At 42.7% G+C, this 22,891-nt stretch overlaps 1 protein-coding gene across 1 annotated transcript; it reads left to right on the top strand.

The window, feature by feature from the left end:
• Positions 1-1,562: 1,562 nt before the first annotated feature.
• On the top strand, positions 1,563-18,265 carry LOC104616810 (sushi repeat-containing protein SRPX-like). The gene is made up of 9 exons (XM_010281950.1): positions 1,563-1,737; positions 2,389-2,580; positions 3,762-3,938; positions 10,263-10,389; positions 12,372-12,493; positions 13,192-13,371; positions 13,817-13,950; positions 15,203-15,324; positions 17,716-18,265. Exons 1-9 carry the CDS (start codon positions 1,563-1,565, stop codon positions 17,894-17,896), a joined length of 1,410 nt encoding a protein of 469 aa, XP_010280252.1. The 3' UTR covers positions 17,897-18,265.
• Positions 18,266-22,891: the final 4,626 nt, after the last annotated feature.

Below are 22,891 nucleotides of genomic sequence, written 5' to 3' on the forward strand. Positions count from 1 at the left end.
TGAGCAAGAATCCTTTTGCCCCTTGGAGACAATTGCACTCCATCTGCTGCGAGGCGGCCCGCTGCCGTGTAAGCCACCCTGTGGTCAAAAACCCCAAAATTCTGATGATGGCACCTGCCCCTGAGCCATGTGTTGACCAGGTGTGCTTTCCTGTTCCTTTCAGTGTTCTTCCCTGTCACTGAAGAGATTGATGAAAACACTACCTGTGCTCCCGCTCCATTGACCAGCCGCCCCAGTGCTCTCAAGTCCTTTTTGACTGCCTTTGGGCTTCTTAGCGCAACCTCGTCGTTGCCAACCTGTAGGACCAACAGGGGGTAGTAATCAGTGGGCCGAACCAGACCAGGGAGTTTCCTGGTGACGTCTCTCACCCGGGCCCTAGGGAGGGAGCAAGATGTAGCTTCCATTGGGATAGTGTAAATAGGTCCTAGAGACATTGTATACTGAATATAAATATCCCATGTATAAGAAATAAAACAGGCTGTATTGATTTTTGTTGATTTATGTGTGGTCCTGATCCAAATTGTGTAGAAAACTACACATAATAACTACTGGAATTAAGAGCTAGAAGTGAACATCTGCCAAAGATGATCTAGAGATTATTTTTAAATGTCTTCTGTGACACTGTAAGGATGAAGGCTAAAACTCGTTGTGTTTTGTTTGGTTGGTTTTTTTTCTTCCATCTTTCTTGCAGACTTCAAAAGTTTCGTCACGTACCTCCTGCATGTCACACATTGTTACACAGGATTTCAGGAACTGTCATCTTTCTCTTTTTGCCCTGCAATCCCTCCCTCCCTCTCAATATGTCCTTTTCAAATCTTGGAGCTGAGAAGGGGCAGGCTTAGTCACTCCTTGTGTAGGAAACTCCTACTGAGAAGCTGCCCACTGCAAAAAAAGCACAGCTTGCTTGGTGCACCCTGTTGTTAAAGCTAAACAAAGATTTTGAAGCTTTGGCTGGGAAGGGCAAGTCTCTGTCTGATACTGCACCCGTCAGTATCACAGTATGGTGATCCTCACAAGAAGACTGTACCCATATCCTGAGTATTTTAGAGTGTAGCCCTGACCAGTTTTTAAAGGTTCGGGTTTACGTACATGTGTTTCTCTTTTCCTCATGAGTTTAGTAGGAGCATTAGCCATGAAGTCCCAGCCAAATTCCAGCTTTCCTCTGACTTGGCAGGTCCATGCATGTCACTGTCCTGCATCCAGGAGCAACTAGAAGGTGGTTGTAATATTTCAGGCTACATTTCCATGATATTAGGGAAAAGCAGTCCCCCTCTATAAAGAGGTGAAGAGTACAGCACATGAAGTCCAGACCTTTGAGAACATTTAGAACTGAATTTAAATTTCTGCAGCTTGGGTCCTTTTTCTGAATATGTGCTAAGTATATAGTATGTTCGTAAATGAACATCGACACACTCTGAAGGATTTGACAGTAGGGAGTGCAGGAGTTTGTGCTGTCAAATATGTGCATGTTGCCCTTGGAAGCTACAAATTACTAGCAGAAAGAGAGGAGCTCTTTCTCAAAAGCTCTTTGTTGGATTGGACACTTGCCTTCAGATTTAATCATGGCAATGGTATTGTGCCCATTTGCTGGTAGAAGGCTAGTTTGTTCGCGATGTAAGGAGTATTTGGACATTTCAGTGTGGTACCACAGAACTGCTGAGAACAGCGAGGGAGCTGCTGTTCTTGCACACTTCACAAGTTCCAGTTCAGGCTTAAACCTGGGTGCTAACTCGGAAAGTAACTTTGCAAAACTGGATCCGTATTTAAACCCTGAGCGGTTGTTCTGACTTGTGGAGGATGTGTACAGACAGGCTTGACATGTGGGCAATATGTTTTGTGTAAGTGACATCCTTTCTAACTGTGAGAGCTTGAACTATCAGAGTTCAGCCAAGGCAATGTCCTTTACTGCACAAATTATTATGGAAGATTTTTTTTTGTAACTGAGCAGTAAGAGAGTTAAATGTTGTAAAGATGACAACTACAGCTAGACCAAAGGTGTTCTTAATGCAAGCTTTTGTTACCAAAGAGAGTTAGATGTATCCATTTAAAAACAAGAGGGGAAAAAAGGTCTGGTTGTCCTCAAACTGACCACATGGTGGCACACTTATTCCATGGACAAAAAAACGTAGCCCACACTACGCACCCCTGCAAGGCAATGGCTACAATCTTTAATGTTTGTAATAAAAAAGAACTGCCAGTCTTTGAAGGGCTGACCTGATGTATAAGACTTAGTGTACCTTGCTTCCCCACTTTGAGTATTGGTGACTTTTAAAATAAGATTTTTTTCCCATGTCTTCTCTGTGACCTTGAATAAAGTGATTTTATATTCGTGTCTGACCTTTTACATTTTGCCAGCTACTATGTGTGTTTTTTTGTTCTCTGTGCCAGAAACACCGTGGTGCTCTCCCATTAAAGTGAAACATGGTTATGCAAACTGCAGGACACCTCAAGGGGAATATTACAAGAACGTATTGGGGACAAGATGTGATATTCGCTGTCAAAAAGGCTATGAACTGCATGGCTCTCAGCAGCTAATTTGTCAGTCAAGCAAACGCTGGTCTGGCAAAGCGCTGTGCAAACGTAAGTAGCTATGGAATCTGTGAGTGCAGCTTGCGCCGCAGGTTAAAAAGCAGCTTGCGCCGCAGGTTCGGCAGACAATAAACTGTTTGCCTTTGAAACAGTGATCTTCAGATTGTTACTGGTATTATTTTAAACATTGACAATTGTCGTGGTTTAGCCCCAGCCGGCAACTAAGCACCACACAGCCGCTCGCTCACTCCCCCTCCCGCAGTGGGACGGGGAAGAGAATTGGGAAAAAACTCGTGGGTTGAGATAAACACGGTTTAATAGGACAGGAAAAAAAAAAAGGTAACAACAATGATAATACCAACAAAGGAATGTACAAGAACAAGTGATGCCCAATACAGCAATGGCTCACCACCCCGTGATCGACAGCCCGTCCCCGAGCAGCGATTTCCGCCCCCCGGCCAACTCCAGTTTATGTACTGGGCATGACGTCGTATGGTAGGGAATATCTCTTTGGCCAGTCTGGGTCAGCTGTCCCGGCTGTGTCCCCTCCCAGCTCCCCGTGCACCCCCAGCCTGCTCGCTGGCAGGCCAGCACAAGAAGCTGGACTGTCCTTGGCTGCTCAGCAGCAACCCAAAACATCAGCACACTATCAACAGCTTCTCATCCCAAATCCAAAACACAGTCCCGCACCAGCCTCTGCGAAGAAAACCAGCTCCATCCTGGCTGAAACCAGGACAACAATATACTTGGATATGTAGATAGACTTCTTGTTGAGGATCTTACAGTGGTACATGACACAACAAGTATCGTGAGTGATACAAATACTTTTGGCAGATAGGAAATGTTTTATGAGTGTGGGGTTTTGATTTGTGGGATTAGTTCTATGCCAGAGCCATAAAGCTGCTTTAAAATATTGCCATCTTGGATTTTATAAGTTGACACAATTTGTATCAGGTGTCTAAATGGGCTCCTGCAGTAAAACATTTTCTAAGAAGAGAGAAATAGGTACTTGTCATCTTTTTCTCATATAAATATTGTACTGGGCCACTAATGTGTATGTAGAGATAAATTTGAAATGTGGCTAATAAGAACAGTGTAAAAAACCTCATGTGGAACATGAATTTCTCCCACTTGTTTGCTAGCTGCTGCTTTATTTCTGTATAATACCCCCCATTCACACTACTCTAAAGGGGGGAGAACACGTTTCCGGAAGTCTTTGTTTTCTATTCCAGAAAAGCGCTGCCCCACCCTGTCCATGCCGACCAATGGGGGCTTCAAGTGTTTAGATGGTGCCTACTTTGGCTCGAGGTGTGAGTACTACTGTTCACCGGGATACCAGCTGAAAGGCGACCGTATAGTAACGTGCATGGACAACAAAGTTTGGAGTGGCCGGCCAGCGTCCTGCGTTGGTAAGTAGGAGGATTGGTTGGCATTCCAGAAAGTCTGTATCTTGAGGTACGTGATGGTGCCTGAGTCCTCCAAATTAATTCCAAAATGCTTTTTTATCGCATTCCTCGGGAGGAAAAGCAACTGTCCCTTTTGAGGAAGCAGAGAACATTTTCCAAGGGATACAGAGACATACCACTGTCACCTAGTACTTTCAGTCCCAAGTGAGTGTCTTCCTTACACACAAGCTATCAGCTCCAAGTGTTTCACTTTAATAAAGATGGAGCTGGTGTAAATGGTCAGTACTTTACAATGCTTATAACGGCCTTCATTGATCTCCTGGGTGACTCATTGGTAGTCTGTAATTACTGTGCTGCTCTTTTAGCATGTTCTCTGTGCCGCAGTCTGTCCTGCTCTTTGCAACTTAATGGTAAAACAAGTTTGAAACTAAACCCTTTAGCTGACCTCCCCTGTTGCTTTTCTTTCTTACGATCTTGGTCTCCAAATACGTCCTGGGAATATGAATGGATTGTAGTTACCAGCGTGGCTGCAGTGAGCTAAACTAAATTTCAGCCTAGTTCACATTAGTTATGCCAGTCATTTTCATTACATAGTCAGCAGTCTCCCAGGAACCTCAGCTGGGATAATTGTTTCTATATACATAAACCAAAAGAGAGATAAGCAAATATTAAGATTTAACTTTCCTTCCTACTAATGAGATTTCAGCAGATAGTGAAGTCTCAGCTGCTGCTCTTGTTTCTGGAAGTCTGATAAAAGGTTCAGCAGCCATCCACAAAGGAAGGAGGGGTTTTTTGGCCATTTGAATTGGCTACCAGTAATTTCAGCTTGTGGGTGGTAGAGTATTTGTGCTCAGTGTTTTTTTGTGTATGATGGCTCGGTTTTCCTCGGAATGCCTGTGGCTCAGTCTAGGTTAGCAAATAGCTTTGGAGTCTCTCCACTGTGGCCTGTCGTTTGTAGAATTTTTTTCAGGTTTCCTGTTACTTGGTGTTGTACCAATGTGTAAATGATCCTGCTGCTTAGGTCTAGACTGCTTGTAGTGTCCTTTGTTTTTATTTACAAAAATGAGCCTTGTCCTTCTCAATAATGTGGGCAGAGGAAGAAAAACAAACCCTTTTAAGTTTGGGAATGATAAAATGCTGTCCTCTTTATTTCCTGGCACTTCCAGAACCTTGTCTGTTTGCAGGGATAGGGTGCTTATTACAGAGGATGCTGTCTTGCAGAGTAGAGTAAGTACATCTTAAGCAAAAAAAAAAAAAAAGAGAGGCTAAGTTAGCACTAACACTTCTTTTTTGATTCCAAAAATGCAGAATAGTTGTTTCATAGGGTATGATTGCAAGTCCTAAGTAACCCAATAAAAGTAATACTATTATTTAAGTTCTGGTAATACCACATAGTATGGAGAAGACTCCTTCAAATCTTGTGTGCACACAGTTCCTATATGCAAATAGTGAGTTAGCAGGCTGCTTAATAAGGTTACCTTTTGACCTCTTGATAGGTAGGATAGAGATTTTTTTTTTGTGACCAGACATGACCCTAACAGTATAATGCAATTTGCAATTGAACACACATCCCTTACTGTAATTCAGTAATTAAGGTAAAGTCATCAGTGACATGCAGTCTATGAAAGCTTACCAGTGGCCAGGAGAGAACCAGCTGAATAGATGTTCTTTCTCACTTTCAGCTGAGGAATAAAATTAAGGTGAGGGGAGTGATGAAAGATAAAGAAGCTGTTTCATTTGTTACTTTAGTGTATAAGCAATTACTTTGCCCTGTGCATAGCAGGGATGTTACGTGTGATCGTAGGCATGGGCTGGTAAAGCTCATGTTGTTGCAAATAGTTAGGGAAGTGGCCTGGGGACACCACAGCTATTAGCATCAAGTATGTCAAAATTTCTGCAGACCTGAATTGACATTCCTCTTGAAAACAAGGGGCTTTCCTCTTCCCTTTTGTACTGCAGTTGCACGGCTTAGCATTTTTGCACAGAACTACTTGGGGTTCATAGTGTGGTAGTGAAGATCCATGTAGGAAAAGCATCAGGCTAACATCATTGCTGAAACAGGTGTTCATTAAAAAGGGAAGAAAATTTGTTTTTTTAAGCAAAGAAAATTAGATATGTTTTAGCAGTCACTTACAGGAGCCCTGACAAACAGTGAGTATTTTGCTGTAACAAAGCAGACTGTCTGTCCCCTGTCCCCCTTCTATAAGAGGAAGGATATCCTTCGTGTTGCTGAAATAACTTTGATTAAGAAAGATCAACATACAGCTGCTTTTGGTTATCAGCTAGCTAAAAATACCAATACTCACTTGAATAATGTTTCCACTATATCCTTAATGCACTGTAACATAGATTGAAATGAGTCTTTTCCTCTAGAGGATTGATAAATGTTACTTTTTCTTGTTACCTTTTCTTCTATAAAGGTTTCATTTTCCTACTGATTGTATAACAGAGGTTGGGGTAAATGGCTGTCACCGTGCTAAGTCATCCTTTTGTCACATCCCAAGACTGTATTGATAGGTAGTTAACTAAACAGGTTCCAACTACTGATGTCTGAAACAAGCTTTGTACTCCGAGTCATTAATTATACAGGCCCTGATAATGGATGCTTTGAAATACAGAGCAATGTCTTGTGGAGTGGGGTGGGGAGAGCAGAACAGTGTTTTTCATTCCCTCTTATTGTTTCCAGTTTCTTCATCTCTTTATGCCTTTGACACAGACTAATGTTTTGAATTAACTTCCAGCCATTGTTTAATGTCATCAGTAATCAGTAATAACAACATGTTTACGTAGCAGCAAACCGTTTACTTATCCTGTATGGACTCTTGAATAAGCAAGCAGTGGGCATTCAGTACCATCCCTCTGTTTCTTTCTTCTTGTCATCTCAAATTCACAAGCAAATAAACATAAACCTTTAACAAACTATGAGAAAGGCAGTCAACAAACTTTCTAAATTTTGTTGAAACCATTAATATCGCCAGTCCCAGAAGTATGTTTTAAAAGAAAATATCTAAAACCTATTTGAAAACTTAGCATTTTTCTCCACAAAGCTCAAAAGGTCGCTTTAAAATTTGGTATTCCGCTGCTGACCTCCTGGTGCCATGACTTCAATGCCACTTCCCCGCGTGGAGCCAGAGTACCAGTCGCTGCTGCCAAGTAGCCAAGAAGAGCGACAGCTTACAAGAATTAAGAGAGAATAAGTAGGAGAAGTAGTGGCTGAACAGCACCAAAGTTTTACTGAAAACTCAGTTTCCCTGCCCGTGATACAGGCGAGATTCACCTGTTTAATACACAGCCCAGCTAAACAGCTTAAATAAATCTGCTTGGCTTTTCATCGGTCTTTCAGCAGTGACACTGTAGGAAAAGCGTTAAGACTCGCTGCATGGGGTCAGACACCCTGCAGCATGTCCTGGCTCCAACTCTGCCCCGGAATACTTATTAAGCAAGAGAGTCTGACAATCTGGTGCTTACAGGATTATTTTTCCCTCTGATAAAACCTCCCCAGCAGTCAGCGATCTTGTGGGTTCCTCTGTTGGGGTTTGTTTTGGAACAAGTTTTGGTTTTTGACCTGCAGGTGGGCACCTTGCTCACATCATACATTTTATTGAAGGGGTTTGGGCGGGGGGGGGTGTGTTTCACTTTTGACACTTGTGTGTGTGTCGGGGGGAGTGTGTTTCAGTTTTGGCACTTGTGTGTTTGCCTGGGTGTTCCCTGGTTGCCTCCTCTGCATTTAAATGGGTTGGGTTTTTTTAGACCTGTCATCTTTCTGCCAGGCTGTGGCCAAGGTGCTTAATACGCTGTAGATTGGCTGCAACTTTGTACAAGGGCACAAGGAAAAAGACCTGAGCACTGTTTGGTTTAACACATCCCAGTGGCCACTGCAGTTAGAGAGCCTCTGGTAGACAGCTGCTTTCTCTTGGTCTGGCTCGAAGGAGAGTTATTCTGGTGGGCTTCATTTTGTGCCTGTTGAATGCTAGGAGGCAGCTGAAATGACCAAAGAAAATATCCTTTCCAGGAAATTTTACGTCCAGCTAAAAAGGCTGCCTGGCCCCTGGGTGCTTGGTGCGTCGGTTCTCACAGTAACCGTATTGTTTGTCTTTCCGATGTGGAAGTCCAAGCCTGTTCATACCAACCAGTCTTCTCTGCACTAAATAGCGTAATGAGCTTTCTGATTAATTAAGTGCTTAAAACACTGGGTTCTTAAATGCCGTTCTGTCTTTAAATAAACGTAATGCTGGAATAAATGTATACTGTCCACAGCAGAGTGGTGAGCTGATAGCACAGTAAACTAACCAGAGCCAGAAGCAACCTTGGTGAGCCTGGGTTGTTTCCTACCGTAGTTCAGCTACACTGGGGGGGTTATTGAGAGCAATGTAGTTTTGTAGAGGAGGGCAGAGATCTTGATGGCTGTGATGTGAGCATGTTTCCCACACATAATGGGAAGGTACTCTAAAAATAAGGCAGTGAATAAGAAACGTGAGGAAACAAGACAAAGTGCTTCCCACAGCTGGAGTGGATGTGTGAAAATCCTGCTCGCTTGTTTTTCTGCAGCAGGTGAGGGAAGGAAGAGTGAAAGAATCCAAAAAGTCAAAAAGTTAAAGATGCCACAAAGAAGAACTAAGTGCCTTAAGTATCTTTAGTGACGGGTGTCCTTGTAAAGTACAGGAAGCTTCAAAAGCCATTTAGAAGATTCTGCTGTTCATTTGTGATTGCTCTACTCTCTGTAGTGGGAACCTACTCTTGCTAGCTTCACCTTCTAGTAGGATCTACAAAGAAATCAACTGTTATCCTCCCAATACTATTGGAAGATTTTTTTTCATTGTTTATTTAGAAAAAAAAACACACAAAAAAAAGCATTTGTGTAAGGCAGCTTGCAAGATTCCTTATGTTTTCTGAATAACTTTGGTATGACACTTACCTGCCTGTGCCTCCCCCACTCCCTCCTGTGTAAAATTGAGACAGGAGCTCTTCCTGTGGAAGTGCCTCACAAAGCTGCAGTGTTTGGGGTTGGGGGAAAACTCTTACAGAAGAAATAGAGATGCAGCAGTTTTCAAGAGTCCCAGGTTCTTGGAATGCCATTAAAAGTTTGAAGGGGCTATAGCAAGGCTGCACTTGTCTCGGTTAAACTGGTAGAAAACATTGTGCGTTGCTTGTAGAATATGAGGGTCTATGAAATTATTTTGCATATTTGATGCTTTATAAAGACCTAAACCTTTTCTCGTTGCTATTTTTTGGAAAGAAATCCAGATTGTACTTTTTGTGTCTGTCCTGCAAATGAAAAGACAAGGCCTGGAACCCTTCAAATTTAAGCAGCCCTTCAGGGATTGTTTTCTATTTGCAGGTAAAGAGCAATCCTGTCTCTGTGTTCGTTTTTAAAGCTCATATAAGATCTCATGGATTCAGACTTAATTTTGGGTTGGGTATAACCCAAGCAATGGTAAAAAAAAACCCTGAGACTAAGCTATTAAAGAAGCTTTTTAAAATTTTAATTAATGATTGTAATGGTGTTTGGACTTGGTTTGCCCATGTATTTCTACTCAGCTGGCAAGACTGGCAATGGAAGTGGCTGAAGATGAGTAGCTGTGCATTGCCTTTGTCCTCATCAGGGTTTTTTATCATTGCCACTGTTCCTTTACTCCTGAATAACAGTCACAATGTTCTGGTAGCAGTTTAAATAAACTTTCAAAACTTTACCCAGTCTATTTTTTATTTTGTATTGCCTGGAAGGCATTATTTTAAGAATTACTTGGAAAAAATCAAATGCAGCAGCAATTGCCTGCAAAATGACAATTTTGTCAATCTTCCATTGCTTCTCTTTTTCCCTTTGCTGCAGGAAGAATAACCAAGACTTAACAGTAACATGCAAGGTTATTATATGCAGAGAGATTTATGGTCAATGTGCTTTACAAATGTTCTTAAGCACAATCTCCACCACTCAGATGAACAAAGAGAGGCAGAGCAGACAATGAGAAGGGTCAGGCTCCTCGGGTACAGTCTTGGGTATCCCTCCTTAGAGTTCAAAGCTAAATACAGTCAATATGTAGACATTGCTTTTTAACTGGGGACTAGATAAAGAAAGTTATGATAACTGCTTTTTAATTATTTTTTACATTGGGGCAAGGGTTGATCATTGTCATCTCTTTCTTACTCTTCTTACAAAAAGGTGAGAAATACAGTTTCCACCTGCCTTGGCTGAGACAGCTCCAGTATTGAGGAGGGCAGCGGAAGGTTGGTCCCGAATTACACTGACAACAGAGCAAGAACTGTGAAGAAAATGCATAGCTATAACACATGCACACATGCCCATTTCTGTGACATTTATTTCAACAGATACTGAACCTCCAAGAATCCAGTGCCCGAGTGTGAAGGAGAAAACTGCGGAGCCCAACAAGTTGACGGCCAGAGTGTTCTGGGACACCCCGGAAGGACGGGACACTGCTGACGGGATTCTGACAGAGTAGGTGCAAATCTATAAATGTTTGCATTTTCCCCTTTTTATTCCTGGGGTCCTTGGCTAGTAAAGCAGCTGATGAGGATGGCCAGGTAGCCTTTCCCCTTAATTCATCCAAGATGCTTATTTATAGCTGTCACCTGACAATGGCCTGTAAAGAATTGCATGTTTAATTGAAAAAATAAACACTGACAACTTGAATTGTTCAGGACCTGGCATGTAGCGGTGCAGCAGATTGTTGTGGTTGTTTTAGAGCTGATGGAATAAATGACAATAGCATTTTGACTGCACCTGTGAAATTTTCCAGAGCTTCTTTGTGGGTCCCTTCTCATATACAACAATTTTTCTTACAGCAAATTACCTTTTATACAGAAAAATGAAAACATTGGAGGTAGGAACAGAGGCAATTTTGACTGTCTTAAAAAAAAAAAAAGACAAACTGTGTCACAAACCAATATCTGCAAACATCTTTAGGCTTCTTCCTGAAGTAGTGCTGAGTACTGATGTCACAGTGTTCTGTACTTAATGCTACTTGTAAAGTAACACTTTTCATTTCAAACTTAAGCAGCTTTGAACACTGGATTAAAATTACCACTTTCTTCAAAATTTCCTTGACCGTTTTTATGGTTTCACAGTCACATTTTCCAGAAGAACAAGGTGCACTTGTGATGGTAGCACTGCCCCATTTTCACAACTTTATCATGCAGGATTTATGGCAGTCTAGATTATTGTAATGGAAAGAGTACAGAAAAAACTGCTTTTTTCATTAAGCAAGTTACATCTTTTAACTCTATATTAGTGGACTGATTAAGCTTAAAATCTCAATGTTGTAAGCTTAAAGATGTTTACAGTTTTATGTGAATACAAAATAGCTGTTGAAAGACACAGTGACATTGCCTTTTTATTGGTACAGTTTAAACAATATCAGAAAGAAGAATTCATTACACAACTAAAAACAATATTGCTGTTAAGGTCTAATATGATAATTCTACGGCAATTAACAGCATCAAAAAAGTTAAGCCTGGTAAAATAAAAACTTTGAAAAGTGTCATAATAAAGAAATTCCAAAGTCTTTTTGATGAAATAAATAACATCTGGCAGGCCCAAAAAATTAGGAATATCCAATATAGACTTTGTCATACGAGTAACTGTTCCCAGTTCTAAGAGGCTAGCTGTTGAATCTATGAAAGCTTTTCCATAAATCTATTTTTATAAAATCTTGCTAAACTGTGGTGTTTAGAGGTACAGTGCTTTCCTTAAATGCACTGGGTCCTGCAGGCCTGTGAGTATGTAAGCTCTCCCATTACATGGAACGCTGCTCAACCTCACTGCTTCAGTACTGAGGATACGTCTAGCATGTCTGAATTCTCCTGACACATCTGCAGGATAGGAACAAGTTCCAGGTGAAAATGCTTCTGTGGATCACCCCACCCTTCTGCTGTGACAATAAATCTCACTTTCTATTTCATTTTTGTACATGAGTATAAACATGGGAGCGGTGCAGAGCAGCCAGATGGGGTACGTTTCCCATTGTAAGAGGCTGGAAGTTTTCTTACACTCCGCTGGCTCTGGCTTATGCTGCAGCCCTAACAAGTGGATTGTTCACGATACAACATGAGGGAGGATCAATCTTGACTTTTCCTTATATAAGGGAAAGGAAGCTCGAGTTCCCTTGAGCATGGCGTGATGCTTGGCTACAGTATGGGTTGTCTTACAGGAGCGAGCAGGCCCTGCCTGCTCTCCCTCCCTTGCCTCAGCAGGGTGGGACCCTTTCGTACAACTCCAGGGTGGGCTGCTGGGAGCAAGTTTAAATACTCTGGTCGCTGCTGCCCAGCTTCTTTCTTTGCTTGCTCTCAGTCTTCAGTCGTTGCAGTGCAGCCAGACAACCTTAGCATGCCACAAACCTCACTCTTTAGGCTTTTACAGCATTATCAGTAGGCAGCTGATGAATTTATGAATGTCTGTCCTGTTTTTGCCTCCTGTTTCAGTGTTATTTTGAAAGGCCTGCCACCAGGGTCACATTTTCCAGAAGGTGACCACAAAATCCAATATACTGTGTATGACAGAGCTGAAAACAAAGGCACTTGCAAATTTCTTGTTAAAGTCAGAGGTAAGAATGATGTTTTACCCTATAAATACAGTCACTGATTTGCATCTGGCTTAGTAGGGAATTTGAGAAATGTCCTTATTTCTATATTTGTCTGCATATGGATGTGTATATAAACTGTGTGTTGATGCTGAACGGGAGAACAACATCTTGCTGAAGGCCGTAGGGGCCAGGCCTGCAGCGGGGTGGGTGGCCAGTGCTCGGCACTCTGCATGTCAGGGGAGAGCTATGTTTTGATCAGTCCTGCCTCCAGCTCCACACCCCTTCCCTCCCGCTGGCTTCTCCCTGATGCTTAGCTTGTGAGCTGCTGAAGCAAGTCCACAAAGGAGTGTTTTCAGCTGTGACTCGCATCTGTCAAGCAGGGCTGCCCTTTCACAAGTCCAGATCTTGAAATTTGGAGTTGAATATACAGAGATGAAACCTGTAGGTTTCAGCTTCAGCTCTCTTCGTGCTCCATGACTTTTTGTCACCGTTGATACCACAATCACATGCATACACCTATACATCTGTATCATTTCAGTTTACATATGAGTTAGGAGAGGTTTTTTTTGGTTGGTTGATGTTTTCAGGTACATGACTCTAATAATATAGAAAGCAAACAGAAAAATGTTTTTTATATTGGTATTCCACTGGCTATGCTACCCTAGTAACAAACAGGGTGATTCATGTTTGTCTTTTTTTTTTTTTTCTCTTGCTTAAAGTCAGGCGTTGTGTGAAATTAAACGCCCCAGATAATGGCTACATCAAGTGTTCAGGTGATGGAAATAACTATGGCGCTACATGCGAGTTCTCCTGCATTGGTGGCTATGAGCTGCAAGGAAGCCCAGCTAGAGTATGCCAGTACAATTTGGGGTGGTCAGGAGTGGAACCAACCTGTGCACGTAAGTGAGTATTTCACCACTTTACCAGAAGGGCTGCCAGTTCTCATGGCAGTGAGAATTTGGGAAGGGTGTGTGTGAATACAGCTGCAAACTTTAATGCCTTAGAGGTAAGAAACTTACCATCTTTCTCTCCTCTGCCAATCTGCACTTACAGCTGAAACCTTGCCCACTTTTGGCTCCTTTTTCCTAGGATGATGATGGTACCTCACAACTGATAGCATGTTTTAGCTCAAAGCTCTCTACAAAATTTCTCATTCTGGAGTCAGTCCATCTTGCAAGCCAGAACAGCTTAAGATAAAATTGTTGGCTTCAACGAGGCCAGTATTTCATCCATATCTTCTTCATTATTATTTCTTCTTCTTGTGCTTCTGCTGATAGTTTGTGCTTTTAGAAATAGATCTGTTTTCAGTATGCTCTAGAATTTTTGTTTTAAATTTAATTATAGCCATGAATATTAATGTGAATGTGAGGACTGCAGCTGCACTTCTGGATCAATTTTATGAGAAGCGGAGACTGCTAATTATTTCAACTCCTACCGCAGCCAACTTCTTCTACAGGATGCAGTTGGGAATGCTGCAGGTAAAACACAGTTCAGGGTGCAACTATTTTTTTTTCTTTAAAGAAAGACACAAGAGAACAGGCTCCACTGTTTGACAGAAATCTGCAAACTTCTGTTATTATATTGTGGCCACTGGAGGATCTGGCTGAAGCGGTAGTGGTTCTGCATTAATCCTTTCCACATGGGTTTGAGTTGAAACATGTCCCCAGTCTTTAATTCAGCTCTGTTCTGGATTGTGCTGCCTCTGACTGACCCAGGCCTCTCGCCCTCTTCCATCCTCCCCAAATTAATTTAATATTAACTTGTACTTAATAATCATTCCCTAACTCAGCTCCTAAAGAAGTTGAAAAAAACTCCTAAACCATTCAGCACTTCAGTGGTTGCAGTTCATGCAAACTAGGCTCACAGACTTTGTAACTACAACGCAAGGAAGTGTGAATAGCTTCAGAAATAACCCCTGCACCAGCAAACAAAGGACCAGAGACTCAGTGTAGAAGTCATCCAGAGTGCTGGAGGTAGCACTGGGGTATTTTGTTCCAAAAACAAGAACACTTCTGGTAATTGTCCTTCTTGTGTTTTGTAAATGTGATGCTCTTGTTGGGTTCTTGCTAGACTTAGGGATGTATCCGTGTCCTTAGGGAAAGGAGCCAATCCTGGATTCTTTCACAGCGGCAAGTGTGTCTGTCCTGTTTCTTTTCTCACAACTGTAACAAAATTCAGTATAAATAGTCTTTGGGATATGAACATCATGATGTTTTTAACTGCTGGCTTAAGGTACAGTTGTATTAAAAAAAAAGTTTTCCTTTCCCCCTATTAGATTAACTTGGCAAGAAAATGCAATATATTGATGAAAATGACAAACAAGTCAATGGTCAAATAAGTTGGCATGAAAGAAGGCTTTATGCAGTCGACTTCCATTTCACATACCTTGCTTTGATTGCCAAATTAGATTACTGGCACAATGCTTGATACCCTGGCACCTTTTCATGTCATTACAAAGATGATAAGTTTATATTTCTCCCAGGTGGTCCTTGTGTGTTCTTTTTCTTAGAGTACTTAAGAACCCATCATTTAACATCCCCTGGAGTCATCAGGCTCTAGTTCTTCGCAGTGAGAATTAGAGACTTGGCAAAGTACACTCTCATTTCAGTTTAAACCACCTTACTAACATAAGAAGATCGGACTCTTTATGAACGCTTGCTGCATCTCAAAACCACCCCCTGTTCTCTCACTGATAACTAACACACCTCTTTCTTCTTATAACTCTTCCAGCCGGCACAGTGTGGTTTAGACCTCCGACACGTTACCGTAGTTGAATTGGTTGGTGTCTTCCCAGCACAGATAGGAAGAATAGGTGTAAAGCTGCTGCCCCCGTCACTTGCCCTGCAACTCAGGTAAAGTAAGTTCTTACTGCTATTATAGTTGTGTCTTAGTGTATATGATGCATTCTCTTACTCTCTAAATATACATATTATACTCTAATGTACGTAGATAGACACTGGAAGATAGATGTTGATGAGTAAGTTTGAGGATTAATTTGCTCTCTCTCTCTGTAATAGCTACTACAAATTCATGGGCATTTGGTATTTAGGAAATTAAGAGCGTAGACTTCATCTTGTTTCACATTGAAATAGGCTGTGACCATTTAATGGTGAAATGGTGACCATTTAATGTGTCACAGCCCATTTAAATGTGAAACAAGTTGAAGTCTATGGCCACTCTTTCAAGTTCCATGTCTTCCTTGCCCCTTTGCTCAAACTGAGTTCATTTCTGAATTCATGTGAAGCCCCTGTGTATCCTTTTGATCACGTTATAGATCTATATTTTTGGGTGCTGCCACTGAAAATACATTAAGTACATCTGTATTTGTGCTGGAGTTGTCTGACACAGCCATGACAGGTCACAGTCACTTTGCAAGGACAGTCTTGGAGCAGCTGCCAGTGACAGCTCCTCTTCTCTGCAGCGTTGCTGGTGGTTGTGGCCAGGCCAGAAGGGAAAGCAGTGGTTGCTCTTTGAAGTCCCACATGTAGAAATGACATGGGCAGTATTTCAAAGGGAAGATTATCGCAGCCTTCCCAGCCTGACTGCAACATTCAGCAGTTTTACTGAGGTGCCTAAACTGTTTTGACTTGGTTTTAGACTGGCAGGGGAGGCTGGTTTTCACTTGAAAGGGAGACTTCAAGTGCCAGCCAGCATTTCCCAGGGACAGGAGGACTACAAGAGCCAAACGTGAAGGCCTCAGTGGTAGGGAAAGTAGTACTTAGGAAAAGAGTCCAGGAGCATTTTAGACAACATCTTTCATGATATGCCTGAGGAAATGCAGTGAATTTTAATTGGGGACAATAAAAAATGCTGACAAGTCAGAGAGGTTTTTTTTGGATTGCAAAAAATAAAACCATTTTATCTTTATGAAAGGAGAAAGAGAACACAAAGAGCTTCTCTCTTATTCCAAAAAGTAAAGGTACTTTTACTGAAGTTGAAGCGGTTTTCTTGTGGCTCTGTGGAAAATAGTAAGCTCTGGTAACATCTCATGCCATGCCCTGCCCTGCCCTCCCCTCAACCTTTAATGGAGCTATGTTTTGGTAATTAGTATGGTATGACCTGCACTCCCTGCACTCAGTGACAGTTAGTTTTCAATTTGATTTTTTTTTCCTCTGTTGCTACTGCAGTTGTGTGAATTACAGCATTCCAGGTCTAGAAGGCACTTTATTCAAGACATTTAAGGGTGCGTTCAGTACACTAATGAGCACAGGTACCCTAGTTAAAACTTTGGAAACCTCAGAAGGTTAGCATTTGCATGTGTAGAAAGTAAGCATTCTTCTTAGGTGAGATGAGGCACAAGAGGAATGTAGTTTCTTATCACCATAGCTTAACTCCGAACTTTATTTTAGTTTGAATTTAATAGCCAAGTTCCCTAATTGCAACAAGAAAGAGACCTAGAGCACTCAAACTTGTTAGAAGGCTGAGGAAGGTCAATTTTGATGCTTCACACCTTACTAACATCCCCCCAGACCCTCTTCTACATAGCACCTTTCCTCTCCTGACACCATTGTCACAGCTGCCTGAATTTATCTTCCACACACCAATGATGTTGACTGACTGCATGTCTAAGGACCTTCTAGTTCATTACTCCTTCAAGCAAAAGATGAAAAAAGCACTAAGGATACACTTGTGTTACTGTCACACCTCCAGAGGAGCCCAAATGACCCCATTTACCACTTGGAAGGAAAGGACTCTGCCATGATTAGCAGCAGCTTTTGTTCTCCTAAATCGGAGTTACCGCCAGGTAGATGGTTATTATTAGGAAGCAATGAAAACTGACTCCAATAATTTTGTCCTGCGTTTTCTCGTTGTGGTTTCGTACCTTGTGGAAGCCAAGAAAGGGAATAGTCTCCTTTAGTTTCAAAAAATCTAGTTCCATCACAATGGTTTTCTTTAGGCAACGTATATAGTACGTTTTTTGTCCTGTTTTTTTTTTCTCTTGTGATAGAAAATAGGTAATGGCAGGTACTCTGCTAACAGTCAGAGGTCTGAGAAGAACACAGAGCTGCATGCAGTTACCTTGACCTTTCCCTAGTGTAGAGGTACAGCTTGCAGCACATGGAGACGCTCGCTCTCTGACTCCTTGTTCTCACAGCTGAAACAAAGCAGACCCTGTGTAGCCTGCTCTGACCAGCCCTGCCTTCCTCTGCTGAGACCCAACAGGCTGGTTCTGCCCTTTATTAGTTTGAAGTGCCCAGGCAGTAGATGACGGGCTTTAACAAAACAAGTTCCTTATTTTGCAGGCTGCTGCTGAGGATCCCCCATTACAATTTCAACATCGTGGTGATGGACAAGCACGGAATGGACAAGGAACGCTATCCTTTCCCAGCAACGCCAGCTGAGCTCTTTGCACTTATTGACAATTTTCCCTTGAGAAAAGAAGAGATGAAACTGCAAGCAGAAATTGGCCAGTCATGTCCCTGATTCAGAATTGCAGGGCTTGCAGTTGTCAGTGATTTTTTTTTTTTTTTAATCCACGTAATTCTCCCCTTGGTGCTACACAAAGCATGGCTTTTTTAATCACTGATGTACAGATTTTTTGTGTGTGTATTGTTAAGTCTGTCTGGCTGTGTAGCTACTCTGCATAGAAGTATGCATGATGCTTTTTTGTACTTTCAGCCATCTTTAGAGAAAAGTGTATGTAGGATTACTACCCAATGGAATTTTTTGTACAGAGTGAAGAACTGAGGCACGTTTCTGTGAGTCTATTTTGGATTTTTCATTCAGTGTAAAATTGGGGTTTCTTTCTTACTGTTTGTAAGTCTTTTTATTAATAAAATATTGTTTTGCAAACAGATAGGTGTCTAAAATTCCTCCTGGAGATAAACATTGATCAATTAATTCAAAAGTTGGATCAAAATACTCCTCTGCAAACCACTGTAACAGAGACATTAGCCTCAGATTGAAAGTGTACAAGCAACCCAGCAGTGTCTTTCCATTCCACTAATAATATGGTCAATCACAGACAAAAAGCATAAGCCAAAGGCAACGCAAGTACCTGTTTACAGCAGCAGCGAGGTGAAAATAGCTGACAGCAGAAGTACAGAAGTCATTGCCAGAAAGAATACAATAAAGGAACAGTGAGCAGTGTAGAAGATGGACAGTAATTACTAAAGGCCACATACTGCAATGCTTGGTAGGAAAACATGCTCTTACCAGGTATGCTTCTCCCTTTGGCTTTTCACGTCCAATGGACTTGGAGTAGCAGATTTCTTCCCTCTCTTCACCTTGGAGACAGACCAGGCTGTTGATGGGATGGCATGGAAACATGACCCCCAGGGAAAATTCATCAAGGACTTGTCATTTCCAGATCTGTGAAAATATTTGTTTGCCAGTCATCACTTACAAATTAACAAAAAAGTTCCCTGCTTAGTAAAGTGTTAGGAGGCAATCCAAAAAGGAAAGAGTTTGCTATTGTTTGTTTTATTATAGCTCACAGTCTTGCCGATCCACTGCAAAGAATATACATCGCACATGAAGAAGAATATAAGCATCAAAGGAGTGAAAATTGTGAGTTACAGCTTTGGATACCTGTTTACGGGATATGATGCATGATTTGACATGCCTGAAAAGCAGCACTCCAATGTCTGTGCTGTTCATTCTTGCCACTCAAGAGCACGGCCCTGTTTTTTCAGCCAAATTCTTGTTTGACCATAAAGTGGATTGTTCAATTTTACACTCAGGTGTCAGCAGAGGAACAGTTTATCAGCATCTTTAAAGCAATCCTTACCAGAATTCGGTCTCTCACACCCTCTGAAATTAGAAAATCTCATTAAAAATGTTGCCCCTGCAAGTGAATTGATGAGAGAATGAACCTGAAGAGAGGGAAGTCACGCCTGACACTAGCTCGCAAAAACTAATTTGTGAACTGAAGCGTGACAGCGCCAAGGAGGACGTGGGTGGTGGCAGGCTGTCTCTTCTGAACAGGACCGTCTGCTTCCAAAAGCGTTACTGAACACCAAGAGTAGGTATGAAAGCATGGCACGGCCCTGGTGATGACAACTCCCTGCAGTGTTGATGCCAAAGGCAAAGAACATCTGGATACACCCTGAACTCTGCGGGTGATGGTGCCAGGCTTGCAAGGATGAGCAACCGGACAGCAAGGAAGCCCTGACAGAGGTCTCCCAAGTGTTGTCATCAGGAATAAGATGCAAGGACAGGATTGGTGACAAAAATCACAGCAGTAGCATTTCTGTTCCAGACCTGACCAAACCATAAAATCAGTCCTGGACCCACCATAAAGGAGCAAAGAGGGTAAGAGTCAGCATGCTGATGGACACAGCTGTACCCCAAATTGCCTTTCCTTTGCTGCCTAACACCAGTGGTTCAGAAAACTAGCTGTGGCCAGGCACACCAGATGGCTTCATGCCTTAAGTGTCACATGTGGAACAGAGACAGCCTCAGGACACATCCATACAGAATCACAGAATCACTAGGTTGGAAAGGACCTTCAAGATCATCAAGTCCAACCATTAATCCAGCGCCACCATGTCCCCTAAACCATGTCTTGAAGCGCCACATCCACACGTTTTTTGAACACTTCCAGAGATGGCGACTCCACCACCTCCCTGGGCAGCCTGTTCATTGGAACAGGCCTGACCACCCTCTCAGTGAAGAAATTTTTCCTAATATCCAATCTATACATGACCATACATACATACCGACTGCTGCGGCCACAGTTCTCTGGCTCGGGTCCTTCGGCGTGCATATGCTTACAGCATGAATGCACAAGCGGGCAGGTTTTTACCTCCCCACTTCCCTCGTTCAAAAAGCACATCAACTGATTTCCAATGATTTAGAAAAATAATAAAATCTCTAATGGGTCTTATTTTTCTACTGTATTGCTGCAATTCCAATTCGCTTTGATTTTGGTTAACGGAATCAGTGCATCCAGTCGTCTTTCACGCCTGAGTGAACAGGAGCTGCGGGCCTTTACGATTGCTACATCAGGAAAGCACTGCAATCACTGGGTTGTTACAGGAAATTGAATTAAGTGGAGGACAGTGCATGAGTGATTGGATTACTAGTTATAGTTCTACGCAGAACAGCTATTAAAATCTTGTGATTAAGAAAAGCTGTTCTTGATTAGTAATACAAGGTTTCTGGCATTTTCTATTGTACATTTTTGTGGGGAGGAATGGAACAGTGAAAAACATAATGTGCCATCTCTGTTTTGGAGTCAAATCAGCCTGCATGTACAGTACACAGGGATGTGGCAGACCAGCCTTTTGCGAAAGGCCCTTCTGCTTCAACAAGGGACTTAGTATTTCTGGCTTTAGTGCAGCATTTATATATTCAAACAAACTCCAAATACTCAAATATATTCCAGTAATTCATCCTGCAGACTTTTGGTCCCACAAAAATAACACTGCATAAACAAGGTGCAGTATTGACACTAGTGCAGGTTTGGTTTGTTTTTTTTTTTTTTTTAATGTTTAGCAGAAAATTCAGCTTCCTCAAAATCATACAGGCTGGAGTCTGTTGTACTACCAACACGGCTCTTCTTGCCATAGCTCTAATCCTACCCCTGCTGTCAAAATGCAAATCCTGTTTAAAACATGATTTTTAGTTGGGAGGATTAAGGGCTGTTTCCAAGAAGCAAGACCTGCCATGAGTTTTGTCCTTTCCACTCCCACCTCCAGGCTATTCATTGCAGGAGGTGAGTATGACACCTGATGACAGTGATGTGGATACAGCCACAGGCTGGAGGTTCCGACATAATTCTGCAGATACTTTTCAATTTTTAATATGAACCAAAAGACTTGAATCAGTTTAGACCAGAAAAGAATTCATGTTTCTGTCACGCAACATCTTTTGCAAAGAAACAAAACTATTGGGATAAATTGTGGGAGGCAGCAATTTTTCATGAGCACAAAACAATTTTGTAAATGGCCTGATTTTCCCCAGATCCTACCCAAGAACTCACCTATTTTGATGAGAACAACCCCTGCCGTCACACACCTCCGCTACACCTGCAGACGAGAGACAAAATTTAGAGTTGGACATGCCTATTCTTGAAGTTCAAGCCATCCCCTCTGGGACAGCAGGCGTTATGTTTTAGTGGAAACACCAATGACCCTTACAGCTCTGCGCTAAATGACTACAACGTGCAGCTTCGTTACAGCTCGGTGCTTAGGTAAGAGCATGAGTCAGACTGCTTAATGCAATTAATGAAAGCGCAGAGGCTAAAAAGTAACCTGCAGTATATGTAAATACTCTTAAAGGAGTGCAACTCCCTTTTTAAATGGAGTTGATGAAATAATGGCGCTTAGGCCGCGCCAGCTCAGCGCTAGATCGCTCCCAGCCACTCACCTCAGTCTCTGCTAGGGCTGCACCTCCACGGGAGGGGAAAAGGCCCGAGTGCTTCATGCCGACAGGAGATGGCACAGCTCCTCTCCGCCGCGTAGCTGCTCCCCGCGTCCCTCTCCCCGTCTGTGGCCAGAGGATGTTTTTACGGCGGCTCGGTGAAGGGGAGAGTGGGACAGCGCTGGTGGACTGGGGAAGGCAGAAGGCAGCAAGGCTGCCTGGGCTCGAGGAGCCAGCGAGGACACCGGCGGTTGTGGGGGGCACCTGCATTTCTCTGGCCTCGCCCAAGCAGCGATCCGGCTGCTGCGAGTGCTGTACAACGCAGGGGAAGCCGACGGGAAGGACAGTGTCCATGCGGAATGTGTTAGAGCGTGTCTAGTTACCACCTGTCCTGCCTTCAGCTGGGGTAGAGCTGGTTTTCTTCACAGAAGCTGGTGTGAGGCTGTGTTTTGGATTTGGGATGAGAAACTGTTGATAAGGTGCTGATGTTTTGGGGTGTTGCTGAGCAGTCAAGGACAGTCCAGCTTCTCATGCTGGCCTGCAGCGAGCAGGCTGGGGGTGCCCGGGGAGCTGGGAGGGGACACAGCCGGGACAGCTGACCCAGGCTGGCCAGAGGGGTACCTCATACCATATGACGTCATGCTCGGTATATAAAGCTGGGGGAAGAAGAAAGAAGGGGGGGGACATCAGAGTTACAGCGTTTGCCTTCCCAAGTAAGCGTTACGCGTGATGGAGCCCTGCTTCCCTGGAGATGGCTGAACACTCGCCTGCCCATGGGGAGTGGGGAATGGATTCCTTGTTCTGCTTTGCTTGTGTGAGCGGCTTTTGCTTTCCCTATTGAACTGTCTTTATCTCAACCCACGGGTTTTCTCACTTCCACTCTTCCAATTCTCTCTCTTATCCCACCCTGAGGGAGTGAGTGAGCAGCTGCGTGGTGCTCAGTTGCTGGCTGGGGTTAAACCATGACATCTGGGGGAAAAAAGAATAATAAAAAAATCAGGACCAGTAATTACAGAAAAGCTGCATTTTGAACATACCTAGATTTTCAGGTGGGCAGGAACCTGAACTAGGGAAGAGGAAGGAGATAGTGAGACAGAGGGAAGGACCTGCTGA

Source organism: Phaethon lepturus, unplaced genomic scaffold (genome assembly GCF_000687285.1).
Source record: "Phaethon lepturus isolate BGI_N335 unplaced genomic scaffold, ASM68728v1 scaffold16972, whole genome shotgun sequence".
Classification (NCBI taxonomy): domain Eukaryota; kingdom Metazoa; phylum Chordata; class Aves; order Phaethontiformes; family Phaethontidae; genus Phaethon; species Phaethon lepturus.